Here is a 16244-nt window from a genome sequence, read left to right as displayed (position 1 = left end):
GCTTCACAACATCACACTCCCCCATCTATATCAACGGAACTGAGGTTGAGAGGAAGAAGAGTATCAAGTTCCTCGGAGTGACGATAATGGACAATCTGTCCTGGGCTTCACATGTGGATGCAACAGTCAAGGCGGCACCAACAACACCTCTTCCTCAAGTGGCTCAGGCTCACCAACTACTACAGATGCACTATTGAAAGCATACTGTCCAAATGCATAACAGCTTGGTATGGCAACTGCTCTGCCCAGGACCATAAGAAACTACAGAAGGTGGTGTACACAGCCCTGACTAATCACGGGAGACAATCTTCCATCCATGGACTCCATTTACATGGCTCACGGTCACGGAAAGGCTGCCAACATCATGACAGACTCCTCCCCAGTAATGATCTCCTACAACCCTTCCATCAGGAAAAAGATACAGAAGCCTGATCACGCACCAGCAGCTTCAAGAACAGCTTCTTCCTGGCTGTAGACTAATGCATGGACTCTCTAGCCTCAAATAATGCTGACCTTGCTAACATGCTCTTGCCTAGTGCACACCCTGTGTAATGTAATTTGTGTGTCTCTGTCTTAGTCTCTCTGATCTTTACATCCTTGTTCATCATGATCTGCCTGTACTGCTCATTAAAAATGCTATTCACCGTACTTTGCTAGACATGACAATAAACCAATCTTTCCTAAAGCAGGGAGACCAGAATTGAATACACTGTTCCAAAAGTGACCTAACTAATGTCCTGTACAGCCACAGCATGACCTCCCAACTTCTACATAACACAATAAGCTATGCAACAGGAAGGAGCAAGCAAATCGAAGATGTAAGGTTTCGAAGTTTACCACCACACAGTAAATTTAAGCATCCCCAAAGGCTTCATCCAGGTCCACAATCTTTTTGGCAAAAGACAAATATGTGGTTGTTAAGTTGTTTCCTGCCCCAGGAAGTAAAACTTTTGGAGTTTCCTCCAGCCAGCCTTTTGTAGCATAATGCATGAGAAACGAAGGAAGTCTTTTTGCTGCATGCTTAGGATCTTCAAATTATGTCAGTTGGACACTCCTACTAATTAGAAATTTTTCTCCAATCACAAATTGAGGCAAGGTATTGGCAGGTGGGTAGATTCAAGGAGGGTATGGGATATTGATATCACGCACAAGGTTCCACCAGAGTCAGAGTCATTCAGCTCCTCTTCTTATTACAGCCTTCACCCATATCTGGGCAAAGAACCAAATGCCAAAGGCAAGATAAAAAGCAACAGGTTACAGAACAAGCTATCAAAAACTTTGTTTTAAGTTCAGCAAGTTACGATGCATCAAATGAATCTAACTTAACTGTTTGAAATGTGAAATAAAAGCAAAGCTGGAAATACATAATAGGTCATTGTGAATCTTTGAAAAGAATGGACAGTTAGTTTTCAATGAATTAGGACAAAGCAAATCATTATTTTTCTTTGGTCGCAATGTGGATTACCGAGTTAAAAGAGGAGACAGATGGTGGGCAGGAGAACCTATCCATATTATTACACAAAAGTAAAAAGCAGGAAAAGACCAATAGACCATCATAGTGAAACAGCAGCTTTAGAGTCAACTGAAATAAGCAAAAGCAACTCTCAAGTCAAAAAGGAAAAAGAAATACTCCTGAAAATTCCTATCTGACATTCCTGGAATTGTCATCGATAAGACGATGTGGTGAGCCACCTTTTGAATTGCTACAGTTCTGCTTTTAATCTCATACCATGTTGACCATTTCTTTGCTGTCTCTGGATTGAAGCCCTGGGACTTCCTTCCTCACAACACTATTGGTGTACTTGTAAAACAGTACTTCAAAAGGCAGCTGTGAACTTCAATAAGTGCTGGACAATAAACACCGACCCTGCCAGGAACATCCACATCTCAATCAAATAATAAACAAGTGCCTTAAGGAATAACACTTGGCCAATGTGATTGATTTCAACGACCAAGGGGGCGGTATTGGACAGAAATTTTCGGGAGTGTTTCTTTATTCCTGTAGGTTTTGCTTCTCTTTGCTTGCTCCAGTTGATTCCAAGGCTCTGGTGGAAAGGTTTGGAAAAGTGTTTATCTCAGATTACCCGGTGGCCACTATTATTATTGCTAAATAATTTGTGTGCAGCTGGTTCCTCTTCCCATCCCCTGTTTTCAACCCAACCCCAACCACAACACCCAGGTTCTCCTTCTCCTCAGCGAGCCATATTATGGCCCAACAAAAATTATAGTCAGAAATAAATTGCCAGAAGATAGATACCTGGTACTTTCAGCCACCCATCAACACATCTTCTTGCTTCTTCTGTTGCAGGCTGTCCTTGAATGAATTCCAATTCTTGCATGCCGTGAGCATGCTGTGAATCCACTTTCTCCTGCAAAAACACACACTATTAGAACCTAAGAGGTAAAGTCGTCGATAATAACAAGTTGGATCGACAGGGCAGGTGATAAAGGAGCATATCCAATAAAATAACTTCTGAAAAATGAATGATCCAGAAATTTTCCTTCTAAATAAATATTTAAATTGAATGTAACACTACTTAAATGCTACGGAAAGTCATGATCTTGACAGACTTCATTTGAGAAAATGTGATGGTATGCTGAGGGGATGTTTCCTCTCTCAGAATCTAGAAACTGGGGTAAACCTTCAAAATAAAGAACCTCGTACTAAGATGGACATAAAAGGGAATTTATTCTGTCAGCAGGTCATTAAGCTTTTCAATTCTCTTTGTCAAAGAGCACTGGAGGTTGGGCCAATCAATTCAAGTCCAAGTTAAACAGATTTTTGAGCTACAAAGGAAACAAAGGTTATAGAGGAGGGGTGCATACAGGCAGCAAAATGGAATTAAAGGTCACTCACTATCAGATTAACCATGATCTCTGTGTTCCCATGTCGCATTCACCTTCATTTTAAAGAAAACACACTCAGCAGGTCTGTCAGTTATGATCTCCATTTTATGAAGAGGATAAAGAGGGAAAAGTATAATGATTCACAAGATTTTTACCACAACTAGAGGATACAATGGTCAAGAGAAACCGAACATCCTGGGATTAGGTCTGGAACTTATCGTCTCTAAAATATTAAGATATGTATCCACTATCTAGTGCTGAATAAACACAAATTTCCTCCACTGAAGTTTGGGAAGGTTGAAGTAAGTTCCTTCAATCCCCACCACAAACTCTGCTCTCTCCCTGGTGATTGTCTGAAGCTGAATCAGACTGTTAACAACCTAAGTGTCATGTTTTACCTGCAATGAGCTTGTGACCTTATGATCAGATTCCTTCCCTCCACCTCTGGACTCTCACCAGACTTTACCTTGCCTTCGCTCATGTGCTGTTAGAATCCATATTCCTGCCTTTGTCGCATCCAAACTTTGCTATTCCAATGAACTGCAGGCCAAGTTCCAATGTTCCTCTGTTCATAAATCTGAGCTTGTTTGAAGCAATGCTGCCCATGTCCTAACTCACACCAAGTCTAAGCTCCATTTGAGTTCAGTAACGGGTCAGCATTAAAATCCTAACTCTGGTTTCCAAATCCTTTTACAGTCTCATCCCTGCCTGCAAAAGTATTATCAATCGCAGGTCATTAAGCTTTTCAATTCTCTTTGTCAAAGAGCACTGGAGGTTGGGCCAATCAATTCAAGTCCAAGTTAAACAGATTTTTGAGCTACAAAGGAAACAAAGGTTATAGAGGAGGGGTGCATACAGGCAGCAAAATGGAATTAAAGGTCACTCACTATCAGATTAACCATGATCTCTGTGTTCCCATGTCGCATTCAATCAAGACAGACTGTTAAAAGTCAAGTAGTCTAGTCAGAAACTATAAATTATGCTTTTCCAAACATAAACCAAGGAAGAATTGGCAGAAAGGAAATATATATCTCCTATAAATATATATCACACCCATCCAATATCATATCCAACATATTAACTAATGCCTTCATTTAACATCCAGGAAAAACTAAAGTATTGTACACATAAATCCAGATACTATTTGACAAATAAAAGGGCTAGACAAGGAAACTGCACGAAGCTGGAGTCAGAGCTGGAAGGCCAGCTTCTCCTTAAGAGGTAGTTCACATTCTAACAGCAGATTCAATGGATCCACCTCACTAAATAATTTTCAAAATAAATAGGCCTTGTGAATCTTTCAATCACCTTCTACTGTAAATTACAAGCAATTCAGAAAAACCCAAAGTTTTACAACATTTCACGATGCAGTTAAAAGCAAACTAAGTTAACCAAGCAACAACTGGATTCAAATTGTTAAGTTATCAAGAGTCTAACTCTGGTATGGTATGATGTCATTTGGGGTCAAATTAAGGGGTCCCATGAAGTTTTGTTACCAGCCATGTTGTAAAAACTCAGATGAACAAACATGTTAATTGCCTCTAGTGGGTACGAGACCGAGTAGAGAGAGGGACATTTCAATGAAATGCACAATTAGCTGATGTTGTAAAAGTTATGGCCTTCAGTCAAGTAAGTCTTACCAGCAGAGGTTCTCAAAAGGTGGTCGGTTAAAGTTTCCCATTTCAAAACAATGACAATTACCTATCTCCCATCTGAATTAAACTGTGAAGTACTCATTCGACAATGTGCTGCATGTGAACAAAGGAGGCAATTAATCCATCAAGCCTGTGCCATCTCTCTGTACAGCAAACCAGCAAGTCTTATTCTTCTGCTTTAACCCCAAAGCTCTGAAAGTTTACATTGTTTACTTCAGTGAAGTTGCCTTCAAGCTATAAAACCATGAGGCAACTACAGATGCACTAATGTCCTCTAGTGCACCAACTGGACTGCTTTTAAACAGGATTAAAGATTGTTTGTTTTTTGGCACACAGTTACCATCAGTTCATATATTATATGACCAATACAAAGTGCTATTGGCCAAATGAATAAAACAGCAAGTGTGTTGTATTAACAGGCTCAAATCAATTTTAAAAAGTGATTGCTTAATACACAAGATTCTTTCTCTCCAATTCTATTCGAGTACTCACATGACAAGAATATTTTACACACCTGTTCAAACCCAGCCCAGTTTTCTTTTTACCACTTTTAATAATTCAAGGAATTTAGACTGCTGCAACACTGAGGATGATTTAAGCAGGTCAAACTGACAGCATTTTAGTAATTTCAAGAATCAAACTAAGAGATTAAAACAACAGAAAACGCTGGAAATGCTCAGGAGACAAGAACATCATTTACTCAATAAATGCACCTAAGAATCACAGCAGAAGCTGCCCCTGCCCCACCTCTTTCCTCAACCAGGGTACTCATCAACGCAAAATACTCAAGAACATCAGGGGCACACACCTTAATCAGCCACTAGTGCAGAAATACTGTCAAAGTGACGGCACTTGGCCGTAAGAGATAGGAAGAGGAGTAGGCCATTCAGTCCCTTGAGCTTGCTTCTGCCACCTTTCAGCAGGATTATGGCTGATCTGATATTCCTTATACCCACTTTCCTGCTTTTCTCCCCCTGATTTCTGCCTCAATTCCCCCACTGATCAAAAATCAATCTATCCCTGCCTTAAATATGCAGAAAGATTCTGCTCACAGCTCTGTGGCCAGGAGTTCCAAGAATCACAACCCTCAGAGAAAACATTTATCCTCATTTCAGTCTTAAATTGACACCGTTGTATTCTGAAACTGTTCCCTCTGATCAGAGACTCTCCCAGCATTTACCCTGTCAAGTCCCTCAAGAATATGTTTCATTGAGATCATCTCTCATTCTGAACTCCTGTGAGCAGAGTCCCAACCTGTTTAAGCCCTTGCTCCTCAGACACTCATTCCAAATCAGGAATCATCCCAGTGTACTTTCTCTGAACTGGGCCAATGGGCTGAGAAGTAGCAGATGGAGTTTAATTTAGATAAATGCAAGATACTGCATTTGGGGAAAGCAAACCTTAGCAGGACTTATACACTTAGTGGTAAGGTCCTAGGAGGTATTGCTGAACAAAGAGACCTTGGAGTGCAGGTTCATAGCTCCTTGAAAGTGGAGTCACAGGTAGATACGATAGGTATGCTCTCCTTTATTGGTCAGAGTATTGAGTACAGGAGTTGGGAGGTCATGTTGTAGCTGTACAGGACGTTGGTTGGGCCACTTCTGAAATATTGCGTGAAATTCTGGTCTCCTTCCTATTGGAAAGTTGTTGTGAAACTTGAAAGGCTGCAGAAAACATCTACAAGGATGTTGCCAGGGTTGGAGGATTTGAGCGATAGGGAGAGGTTTTCCATGGAGAGTCGGAGGCTGAGGAGTGGCCTGGATAGAATAAATAGACAAAATCTATTTCCAGTGAGACAGAAAATAAAGACACCTTTATGAAGGGTTTTTTTTTCCCCACTATCAGGAAAGCACCTGTGTGGCTAATTGAATATTGGAAGCAAGGGCAACGCTAACACCAAAAAGGTGGGGGTGGGGGGGCGCGAAGAATGCAGGAGAGAGAGGAGGGGGAGGTTCTTCCTCTCATATGCCGACTCCCTAGAAATAAGTGCCAATGTACCATTAGCTTTCCTGAATAGCTGCTGCACCTGTGTGCTAGTTTTTTGTTTCATACACAAGCATCCTGAAGTCCTTTTATACTGCAGCTTTCTGCAGTTTAAATAGTATTGTTCTTTTGTTCTCCCTTACAAAATGAACAACCTTACATTTTCCCAATTACAGTATACCCCATTTGCCAAGTGTCTGAGAACTTAATTATCCAATCAATATCTCTCTATAAACTGTATCCCTCTCACAACCTGTTTTTCTATTTATTGATGCTTTCTGTATATCTATACAGTACACTTGCTTCTTTCCTCAAGTCATTAATAAATATTGCAAATAGTTGCTGTCCCAGCACTGATTCTGATGAAACCCCATTGGTTACACATTGCAAACCTGAAAGAACGCTCTATCCCCATTTGCTGTTTCCTGCCCATTATACAATTCTTCATCCACGCCTATATACTACCTCCAATACCATTAGTTCTTATCTAATGACTTAACCATTTGTAAAGTATTTTGTTGAACGCCTTCTCGAAGTTCAAATACAGCACATCTACTGGTTCCCCTCTTTTCAGTTCTCGAAAAACTTGCGTAAAATTGTCAGACAATTTCCCTTTCATAAAGCCTTGCTAATTCTGCTTGATTTTCCAAATGCGTTATTACTTTGATTCCAATAAATGTTCAGCTAATCAGCATAGTTATCTGCTTTTTGCCTCCCTCCTTTTGTTGCATGGATTGATTTCTGGAAAATTTCAACCAATGCATCCACTAACTCTGAAGCTACTACTTTTAGGATCCTCAGATACAAGTCATCTGGACCAGGGGGACTTATTTGCCTTTAGCCCCATTAGTTTGCAAAATACTGCTCTAGTGATGATGACAGTACTCAATCCCCCTCCCATATTCTTCAGTATTAACGGGATGTTTGAAGTATCATCCACCATAAAGACTGATGCAAAATACCTGCACAACTCCGCTGCTATTTCCAACATGGAATAACTACCTCCCTGGATTCATTTTCTAATGGGTCCATGTTCACTTTGACCTCTCTCTTCCAATTTATATCTTTACAAGATGTTTTTCATATTCCTTGTGAGATTGTCCTTTAATTTTATTTTTTTTAAAATTTCCTTTACTGGATTCTGAATTTATCCCACTTTGGGGCTAATCACTGACTTTTGCCTCCGTATATGCTTTATCTTTCAACTTTATACAATCCTTGAAGTCCTTGGTTAGCCATGGTTGATTTATCCCTCTCAGAATCTTTCTGCCTTACTGGAATATATTTTTGTTGAGTCGGGAATTACTTCCTGAAATGTCTACTACTGCTTGTTTACTGCTTTTCCTGCTCATCTGCTTGCCCAGTCCACTTTAGTTAACTCCATCCTCATTTCACTGTAATGCCCTTCATGTTAGACAGTTATTTCCGATGCAAGCTTCTCACACTCAAACTGAAAATTAAATTCTTTCATGTTATGATCACTAATACCTGGGGCATCTTTTACTCAGAGGTGATTTATTAATGTCTATTTAACCATTACCTATTACCAGGATACCTGTTCCTAGTTGGCTTCATGGCAAACTGCTCTAGGAAACTAGCTCTAATGCATACTATTAATTCATTTTTGTAGCTACCCTTTCCAACTTATATGGCTCAATCAACAAGATTAAAGTCACCCATAATTATTGCTCTATCCTTTTTAACATGTTATCATTTGTTGATTTGTTCACTTTCCTACAACGTGGTTATTGTTGGGGGTCTATACACTATTCCTACCAATGACTTCTTTTCTTTGCTGTTATTTACCTCCAGTCAAGTGGACTGTACATCATTTAATCCCATGACCATTTCTCACAACTGTTTTTATTTCATCTCTTTTTAACACTACTCCACTACCTTTTTCTTCCCTCCTGTCTTTGCAAAAGGTCAAATATCCCTAAATGTTAAGTATCTCAGTTCCAATCTTCTCGTGACCATGAGATCATGTCCATTTACCGCAATTTGTGCTGTTAGTCCGAATAGCTTATTCGGAATGCTTTGTGCTAGTGTACAAAGATAGCCTTTCGGGTGACTTTTTCGCCATTTTTAAGCAGCCTCACTTTTATTTGTACTTTGGCCCCATATGCTACTTGCCCTTGATTCCCTGTCAACTGGTTTTCATATTTTACTGTTTTTTTTAAAAATTGTGGTCCTTAGTTCTCTTTCCCTTCTAACCCTGCTTCGGCGGATCCCATCACCCATTCTAGTTTGTACTAGTCACAATCTCACTAACAAATACTTGCCCTCGGATATCAGTCCTGGTTCTGCTCAGGTATAACCTGTCCAGTTTGTACTGGTCCCACCTCTCCCAAAGCTGATTGCCATGTTCTGGGAATCTGAAACCCACCCCCTTGTATAATCTTTCCAGCCACGTATTCATCTATTCTGTAATTTCTATGTTATTTTGCATGTGGCACTGGTAGCAACCCTGAGATCACAAACTTTGAGGTCCAATGTTCAATTTACCTCCTAACTCCTTATATTCTGCCTTTAGAACCTCATTGCTTTTGTTTAAACCGATGTCATTGGTACCATAACCACTGGCTGTAGACCCTGATGATGTTGTCTTGTAACTGTTGAGACATCCTTAACCCTATTGCCATGGAGGCGATGTACGTCCCTGGAGTCTTGTTTGTGGCCACAGAAACACTCATCTATTCCCCTTACAACTGAATCCCCTGTAACTACTGCATTCTCAAACTTTCTCCTCCTCCCCCGTGCAGCATAGCTAACCACGGTGTAACAAATTTGGCTGTTACTGATTTACTTTACTATTTCCCCCACTTGTGTTTTCTCTCTCTCACACAAACACACACACACAGATGCACGCACCATGGTCAGTGTTATGATCCCAGCTGATGGAAATATTGGCCAGGTCAGATCCCAAAGAGAAATCTGACTTGATAGACCATAAGTTTTATTTTTACAATTTGTTTAATATGGGTGGCCAGTGACTAAACTCACAAGCTTCCAATGTATTTCTAACAAACAAAGTTTATTCTAACAAAATATTTTTACGCAGTACAACATCTATTTGAAACAGTCTTATTAAAATTAACAGAAATAAAAAGGTTCCACCTTATTGCCTTGATCAACAATCTAGATACACAAATCTCAGTGAAGAATCACCCTGTTTTCAATTTAAAGGCCTGGACAGTTGGTTTCTTTTCCGCATTCAATTTGTTTTAGTTAATGACTCAATGAGGCTCTTAAACAAATGACTATCACAGCTCATTTATTTCTTAACATGGGTTCTTAAAGCTCCTCTTCAATAGCCTTCTGTTTCTGGAGCTCTTATCTAACTGACATTAACCCACTCAGGACTTATTTTCTTCTGCACTATTTTTGAGACTGTTAAACTGCGCTGAAGTTACAGGTCTATTTCTCTCTGAATGACTTGCCTCTCACCCTGAAAGAAACCTGCACACTCATGGCCATTCTTGATGTTGTTTTTTCCAAAAAGAAACTTGTTTCTGTGTCTGTCCCCTCTGTCAGAAGCACCTTGTTGCTAGGATATAGCCAAAATTTTTCTTTTACCCTTTTTCAAAGGTACTGGATTAATGACCTCAAAGATTTTATAAGTCTCATTTAAATGGAAATCAACACATTTTCAGAAAACCCTTCACCAGTCTCAGAAATTAGTCTTTTTTAAAACACATATACACTCACCATTGAAATGCAAATCAAACATAAAACTATATACTGTCTGTCCACTTTAGAAACCAAGTTTCCTGATAGTAATAATGGCATAACATGAACCACATAACAGTCTAGCATAAGCTGTTTATCCCACGGTTGCCAGAGCTGTTGTCCAGGTAACCTTAGGGAAATGCCTCTCTGTTCTCTGCAGGCTAATTTCTTGCAAAGAAAAAACACATTTGCAGGTCCCAATGAGGAGTCATGACTGACGCACAGCAGCTGGTGAGTTGGCATCTCTTACCTCCTCTAGCCCACAACCCACTAAGATCTCTGCACTGAATGTGGCCTGTAGAAATCCAGTGTTCTCCGAAAAAAAACAGCAGTTGCTGTTGGATCGATCAACTGAATTGCTGATGATTAAAATCCATAGACTGAGAAGGAGTTAACAAGATGACTACAACAGGCTTAAGATTAACACCAGTGACAGAGATTCAATTTCTGTTCTGGCCAGGATAGACTTGTGACCTGACTCCTCATCGTGAGTGAACAGCAATGTTAAACCACCACTGAGAAAACCGCGAATACAAATTATTCATCGTTGGATAATGGACCATGTTCTGCATTCTGACACAGTATACATTGAACAATAATCTACTGGTGGTACAGTACCAAAGAACATGGAGAAAAAGTGGACAACTGCAGCTAAGTACAGATCAGACATGAACTGACTGAATAGCACAATTGGTTTAAGTTTATGCAGAAAGAAACAATAGTTTTAAAACTTTAAATGTTTCTCTCACTTCAAATCGGCATCTTTCACTTGCTGTCAGCAAATGTACAGAAGGCTACTTGTAATATGGAAATATGCTTGATTTGTTTTACCCAATTGCTTTCTGGAAATCAATCCAAAAGCAATCACTGCACCAACTCCTGATGTCTTTCAAATGTATCGCCAGGCCTTTCAGAGAATGCACTTTAAATGCTGACTCATTGAACTACTTAAACGTACCTCTGCCAAGTAGTTAGTAAAATGTAAAAACAAATAGAGCATCTTTCACAATCTCAGGAAATCCCAAAAAATATGTCAGGTGTTGCCAATCTTATAAAGTAGAAAATAGCCAATTCCTCTCTCTTCTTGCCCCTTGATTATTTAGTAGTTTTGGGATGCTACTAGTCACTTCTATTGTGAAGGTTGAGACAAAAGTATATATTTAACCTCTCAGCCATTCCTGCCCCCCCCCCCCCCCCCCTTTATAATTTTCACAGCCTTGTTCTCCAATGGGCCTAAGTTAACTGCAGTCTCTGTTACCCTTTTTTTGAAAGGAGCTCTTGCTGTCTGTCCATCTTGATACTACTAGCAATTTTACCATCAATTGTCTTTATTCTTTTTGGTCCTGTTTTGTTGATTTTCAAATCTTTGCCAATCCTGGCTTACCCAATAATCTTTGCCATATTGTATGTTCTTTCCACAATTTGATATTATCGTTAACTTTGCTGATTAATCATTGGCTCATTATATTCCTTGAATCCTTCTGTCATTGGGATGCAGCTTTGTTGTGAGCTATGAACCATCTTCTTAAACATCTGTCAAGGTTCCTCAACTGTCTTTGCTGCTAAACTCCTTTCCCAGTCCACTCCAGCAAGATCTGTCCTCACTGCTTTGTAAGCATCCCTATTTAAGCTTTGTATAGTTGTTTCTCTTGTAAGTTTTAACCGTGAGCGGCAGAACATTTCAGAGATAGTGATGGTTGCATCAAGTTGTTGGAGGTGAATGACATTCAACAATCCAGGGTTAGAAAAATCAACTGGCAGAGAACTGACTCCAATGGGGCAACAGCAGATCTGCAGAATGAATGGAACGAAAGGTAGAAAATACAGTAACTGAACAATGGCTACCTTCAAAGAGCAGATAATTTTGGTGTTGTCAAAGTATAGCCCCTCAAATGGGAAAAGTAGGACAAGGAGGTAGAAATTAAAATTAGAAATAAAAATGCTTACATGTGTAAGGCTGAAAATACAACAGAGAATAAAAAGCAATTCCAAAGTCTTGGAGAGGAGGAACAAGAAATTAGACAAGCAAAGTAGTAGGAGAAAATACTACTAGTTTACAGAAGGGAATCCCAAATCTTCTCCAGGCATATACGTCGAAAAAGAATGGTTAAAGAATTTCTAGAACTGATAAAAGACCACAAAGGGAATCTACACACAACAGCAGGAGGCATGGTTGTGGTGTTAAACAAATACTTTGCAACGGTCTTTATGAAAGAGGGATTGATTCCAGGCCATGTTGACTAAGGAGGAAACGCATCACTAAAAGGGCTCAAAATTAATAAGTAAGTAGTCTTAGATGGACTGCTGGCACTTAAAGCCAAGAGTGTGACACTGGAAAAGCACAGCAGGTCAAGCAGCATCCAAGGAGCAGGAAAATCAACATTTTGAGCAAAAGCCCTTCATCAGGATGCTGCCTGACCTGTTGTGCTTTTCCAGCACCACACTCTCAACTCTAATCTCCAACATCTGCAGTCCTCACTTTTGGCGGCTAGCACTTAAAGCAGACAAGGTAGCAGGACCAGATGGTAAACATCCAAGGATTTAAGGAAAACGAGAGGAGAAACTACAGAGATGCTGGGCATAACCTTTCAGTCCTCCCTGGAGTACCACAAGACTGGAGAATTGTAAACATTACAGCCTTGCTCAAGAAGGCCCCAAAAGACAGCAATTACAGACCAGTCAGTTTAACCAGTGGTGGGGAATCTTTTAGAACAAATTATTTGAGATAGAATTAGTAGTCACATTGAGAAAGGTGGGTTGATTGAGAGGAGTTAGCATGGATTTCTAATGAAAAAATCATGCTTAACTCACGAAGTTTCATGAATAGATAAATAAAGAGTCAATGAGATAAAACTTGATGTGTTATACACGGATTTCCTTAAGGTATTTGATACAGTGACACATAAGAGACTTGTGAAGAAAGTTATGGTCATTGCATAAAAAGGACCATAAAAATATGGAAACAAAATTGGCTGAACGATAGGACACAGAAAAATGATCAATTGACATTTTTCCGGCTGGACGAAGATTTGTGAAGGTCCAGCGAGGACCATTTCGAGACCCTTGCTTTTTAACAACTGCTGTAAGATTCATAATATTAATTCTATTATATAGGTAAAGTTTTATATCTAGCCCTACTGTTAGTATTCTTTCGTTAATGAGTTGTGAGCAATTTGTTTCTTAGTGCACACAAGACAGTCCTTTAATGATAAGGGGAAGGCCATTTTACTATCTGAGACTAGTTAACTTGCACATTTTTATTTGAATCTTTTCCCCAATGCTTTTAATAATTTTGTATTTTTGTTCCATATGTGTATTTATAATTGTGTTGAAATCTGAAGGAACTTTAACTAGAACCTATTTCTTAATATTGCAAATAACTTCAAAGAAACAATTAATTACTGCGAAATGTCTTTGTCTGATTTCACAGCCGTACCATGTCCAAGGCTGATTGCACACTGTCTTCTGGGATGAGATTTACTGCCTTTGTCCCGACTAACTCTTTTCACCTATTGGGACATCATTTCATTAATGAGAAATCACTGTCATAGTTTAATGAACTTGCCTGATCCTCTAGATCTTTACAAGCCATAATCCCATGAGTTAATTTGTGTTTGTTATCATGAAAGCTTACTTTTCACTTCAATGTTTGTAACAAATCTTTAAACTATCTGTCCTTGAACTTAAACTGTCTAATAAACCCTTTTGCATCTGTTGTTTGTGCAGGACTCTTTCACCTTGGAATAACCCCTATAGAAAGGTACCATCATGTAAACTCATGATCTCACTTAAATTCTGGACCAGGCTTTTGATTCTGTTTAATAGCTTGTCAGCCATTTTGTGTCTCTCAGTTATGGGTAACTTTGGTAGGAAGAACAGTGAAGGACAATATAAAACAAAATTCTAAATGGGGTACAGTAGATGGACCTGGGTGCATATGTGCACAGATCATTCAATGTGGAGTGCAAATGAAGACAGCAGTTAAAGCAAACAGTGCCTGAGGCCTCTGACCTGCTCTTGTAGCCACTGTGTTTACACGCCAAATCCAGCGGAGTTTCTGATCAATGGTAACCCCCCAGCACATTGATAACACCGAATACCAAAGGGTGGTGGTTAGACTGTCTCTTATTCAAGATGGTCATTGCCTGACATTTGTGTGATGCAAATGTTACCTAACACTTGCCAAAACAGACCTGGATAATGTCCAGATCTTGTTGCATTTGTTTGAACATGGACAGCTTCAGTATCAGAGGAATTGTGAATAGTGCTGAACATGTGCAATCATCCCTACTTTTGACCTGATGGAGAGAAGGTCATTAGTGAAGCAGCTGAAGGTGGTTGGACCTAAGACACTACCCGGAGGAACTCCTGCAGAGGTATCCTGGAGCTGAGATGACTGACCTCCAACGACCATCTTCTTTTGTGTTAGGTATGAATCCAACCAGCAGAGAATTTGCTCCCTGATTCACATGCTTCTAATTTCGCTAGGGTTCCTTGATTTCACACTTGGTTGAATGTGGCCTTGATGTCAAGGGCTTGTTACTCCCACCGCACGTCTAGAATTCAGCTCTCTTGTCCATGTTTGAACCAAAACTGTAATGAGATCAGGAACTCATTGGCCCTGGTGGAACCCAAATTGGACGTTAATGGGCAGGTGATCTTGATAACTCTGTTGATGACATCTTCCATCACTTTACTGATGACCAAGAATAGACTGATGAGGTGATAATTAATCGTTTCACTATATATTATAAAGGAAAAGACTGAGGGGCCACTAGGTTTAAAATAACAAAATATTTGGGTAGACACAAAGTTGTTTACCTACTAAACAGTTGAACTATTTGATCCTTTCACCCAGCTCCACCATTCAACAAATCTATGGTTGATCATCCACTTCAACCTCACCTTAACGCACCATCCCCATTTCCACAAAATTGTTCATACGTGAACTCTATTGAGATCTATCTCGAATATACTCAACAACAGAGTATCCACAGTTCGCTGGTTCCAAGGTTCACAACAGTTTGAGCAGCATAATTTCTCCCCATTACAGCATCCCTAATTGGCCAAAAATTACCTTAAGAGTTTGACTCACCAAAGCCCTACATAATTTACAATAACTTTATGTTTATCAGATGATAGGAAGTAAAGGATTTGGAATTAGAGGCAGAGATGAAGCCAGAGTGAAGATTGCATGTATACTGGTTTTAGACAGATCAGGAGTACTCATTCAGTTATATTGTCACAGCAGTAAGCAAGTCTCCAAGTAACTTCTGAAATCTTGCAAGTTCTCTATTTCTCAATTCTGCCCAAACTTCATCCAAAAGACTTTTAAATTTAGAAATAAAACAAACCAATCTTATCCAACTGCAAATAGGGACTAAATCATTAGATTAGTTTCTCACAAGCTCTCTCCTATTATCCATTATAAATTTATGTGAAAGGATTATCCTTAAAGTTAGAGCCAGGTTCAGATTCCCTCAACATCAAGGACAAAACAAAGTTTGCTTGACCATCATTCCTCTAACTATTGTTTGGAAACACTGACTTACCTGCCTCTTCAGGGGGCATGGGGGAAGTTTGTAGGGAGGCAAACTCCAAATTCTGGCATGCTCTAAAAGTTCCAATATGTGCACAGGCTGAACAAATCGTAGATGCTCAGTCCAGCATTCCAGGTTCTTCAATGGCATATTATGCTTGCATGTAGTGGTGGCATAAAACCGTGACCACTTTACAATTCACAGTATGGACAAAGCAAGTTGGGGAACTGGACGATGGTTAGGAGCTGGGAGAAGAGGTTTCAGACAGCTGAGGGTCTGTGTTTAGTACGTTTCAGACAGTCAGGTTTTGCAAAATGTCTTGAGGAGTGGCGAATGTGGTAGAAGGTTGCTGGCTACAAAGTGAGTGCTCAGAAGCAGCTCTGTGTGCCTTTGAAAATTCAGTGCAGTCAAGACCAGGGTGAAAGAAGTCCACAAGCAATATTTGCTTGGTACATAGCTGAGAAATATTAGAGTTAAGAGAACACCCGGG

At 39.7% G+C, this 16244-nt stretch overlaps 1 protein-coding gene across 4 annotated transcripts in view; it reads right to left on the bottom strand.

The window, feature by feature from the left end:
* znf451 (zinc finger protein 451) overlaps positions 1–16244 on the bottom strand; it is an 84457-nt gene that overhangs the window by 46094 nt on the left and 22119 nt on the right. For all 4 annotated transcript variants that reach the window (XM_087979299.1, XM_043681314.2, XM_043681324.2 and 1 more), the window contains exon 5: positions 2258–2369. In XM_087979299.1, the coding sequence (XP_087835425.1) occupies positions 2258–2369 (112 nt within the window). The remainder of the gene's footprint in view (positions 1–2257; positions 2370–16244) is intronic.

This window comes from Chiloscyllium plagiosum, unplaced genomic scaffold (assembly GCF_037043375.1).
Source record: "Chiloscyllium plagiosum isolate Xiang-an unplaced genomic scaffold, Cpla_swu_hap1 HiC_scaffold_3, whole genome shotgun sequence".
Lineage (NCBI taxonomy): Eukaryota > Metazoa > Chordata > Chondrichthyes > Orectolobiformes > Hemiscylliidae > Chiloscyllium > Chiloscyllium plagiosum.
This window is presented reverse-complemented; position numbering and strand designations above follow the sequence as displayed.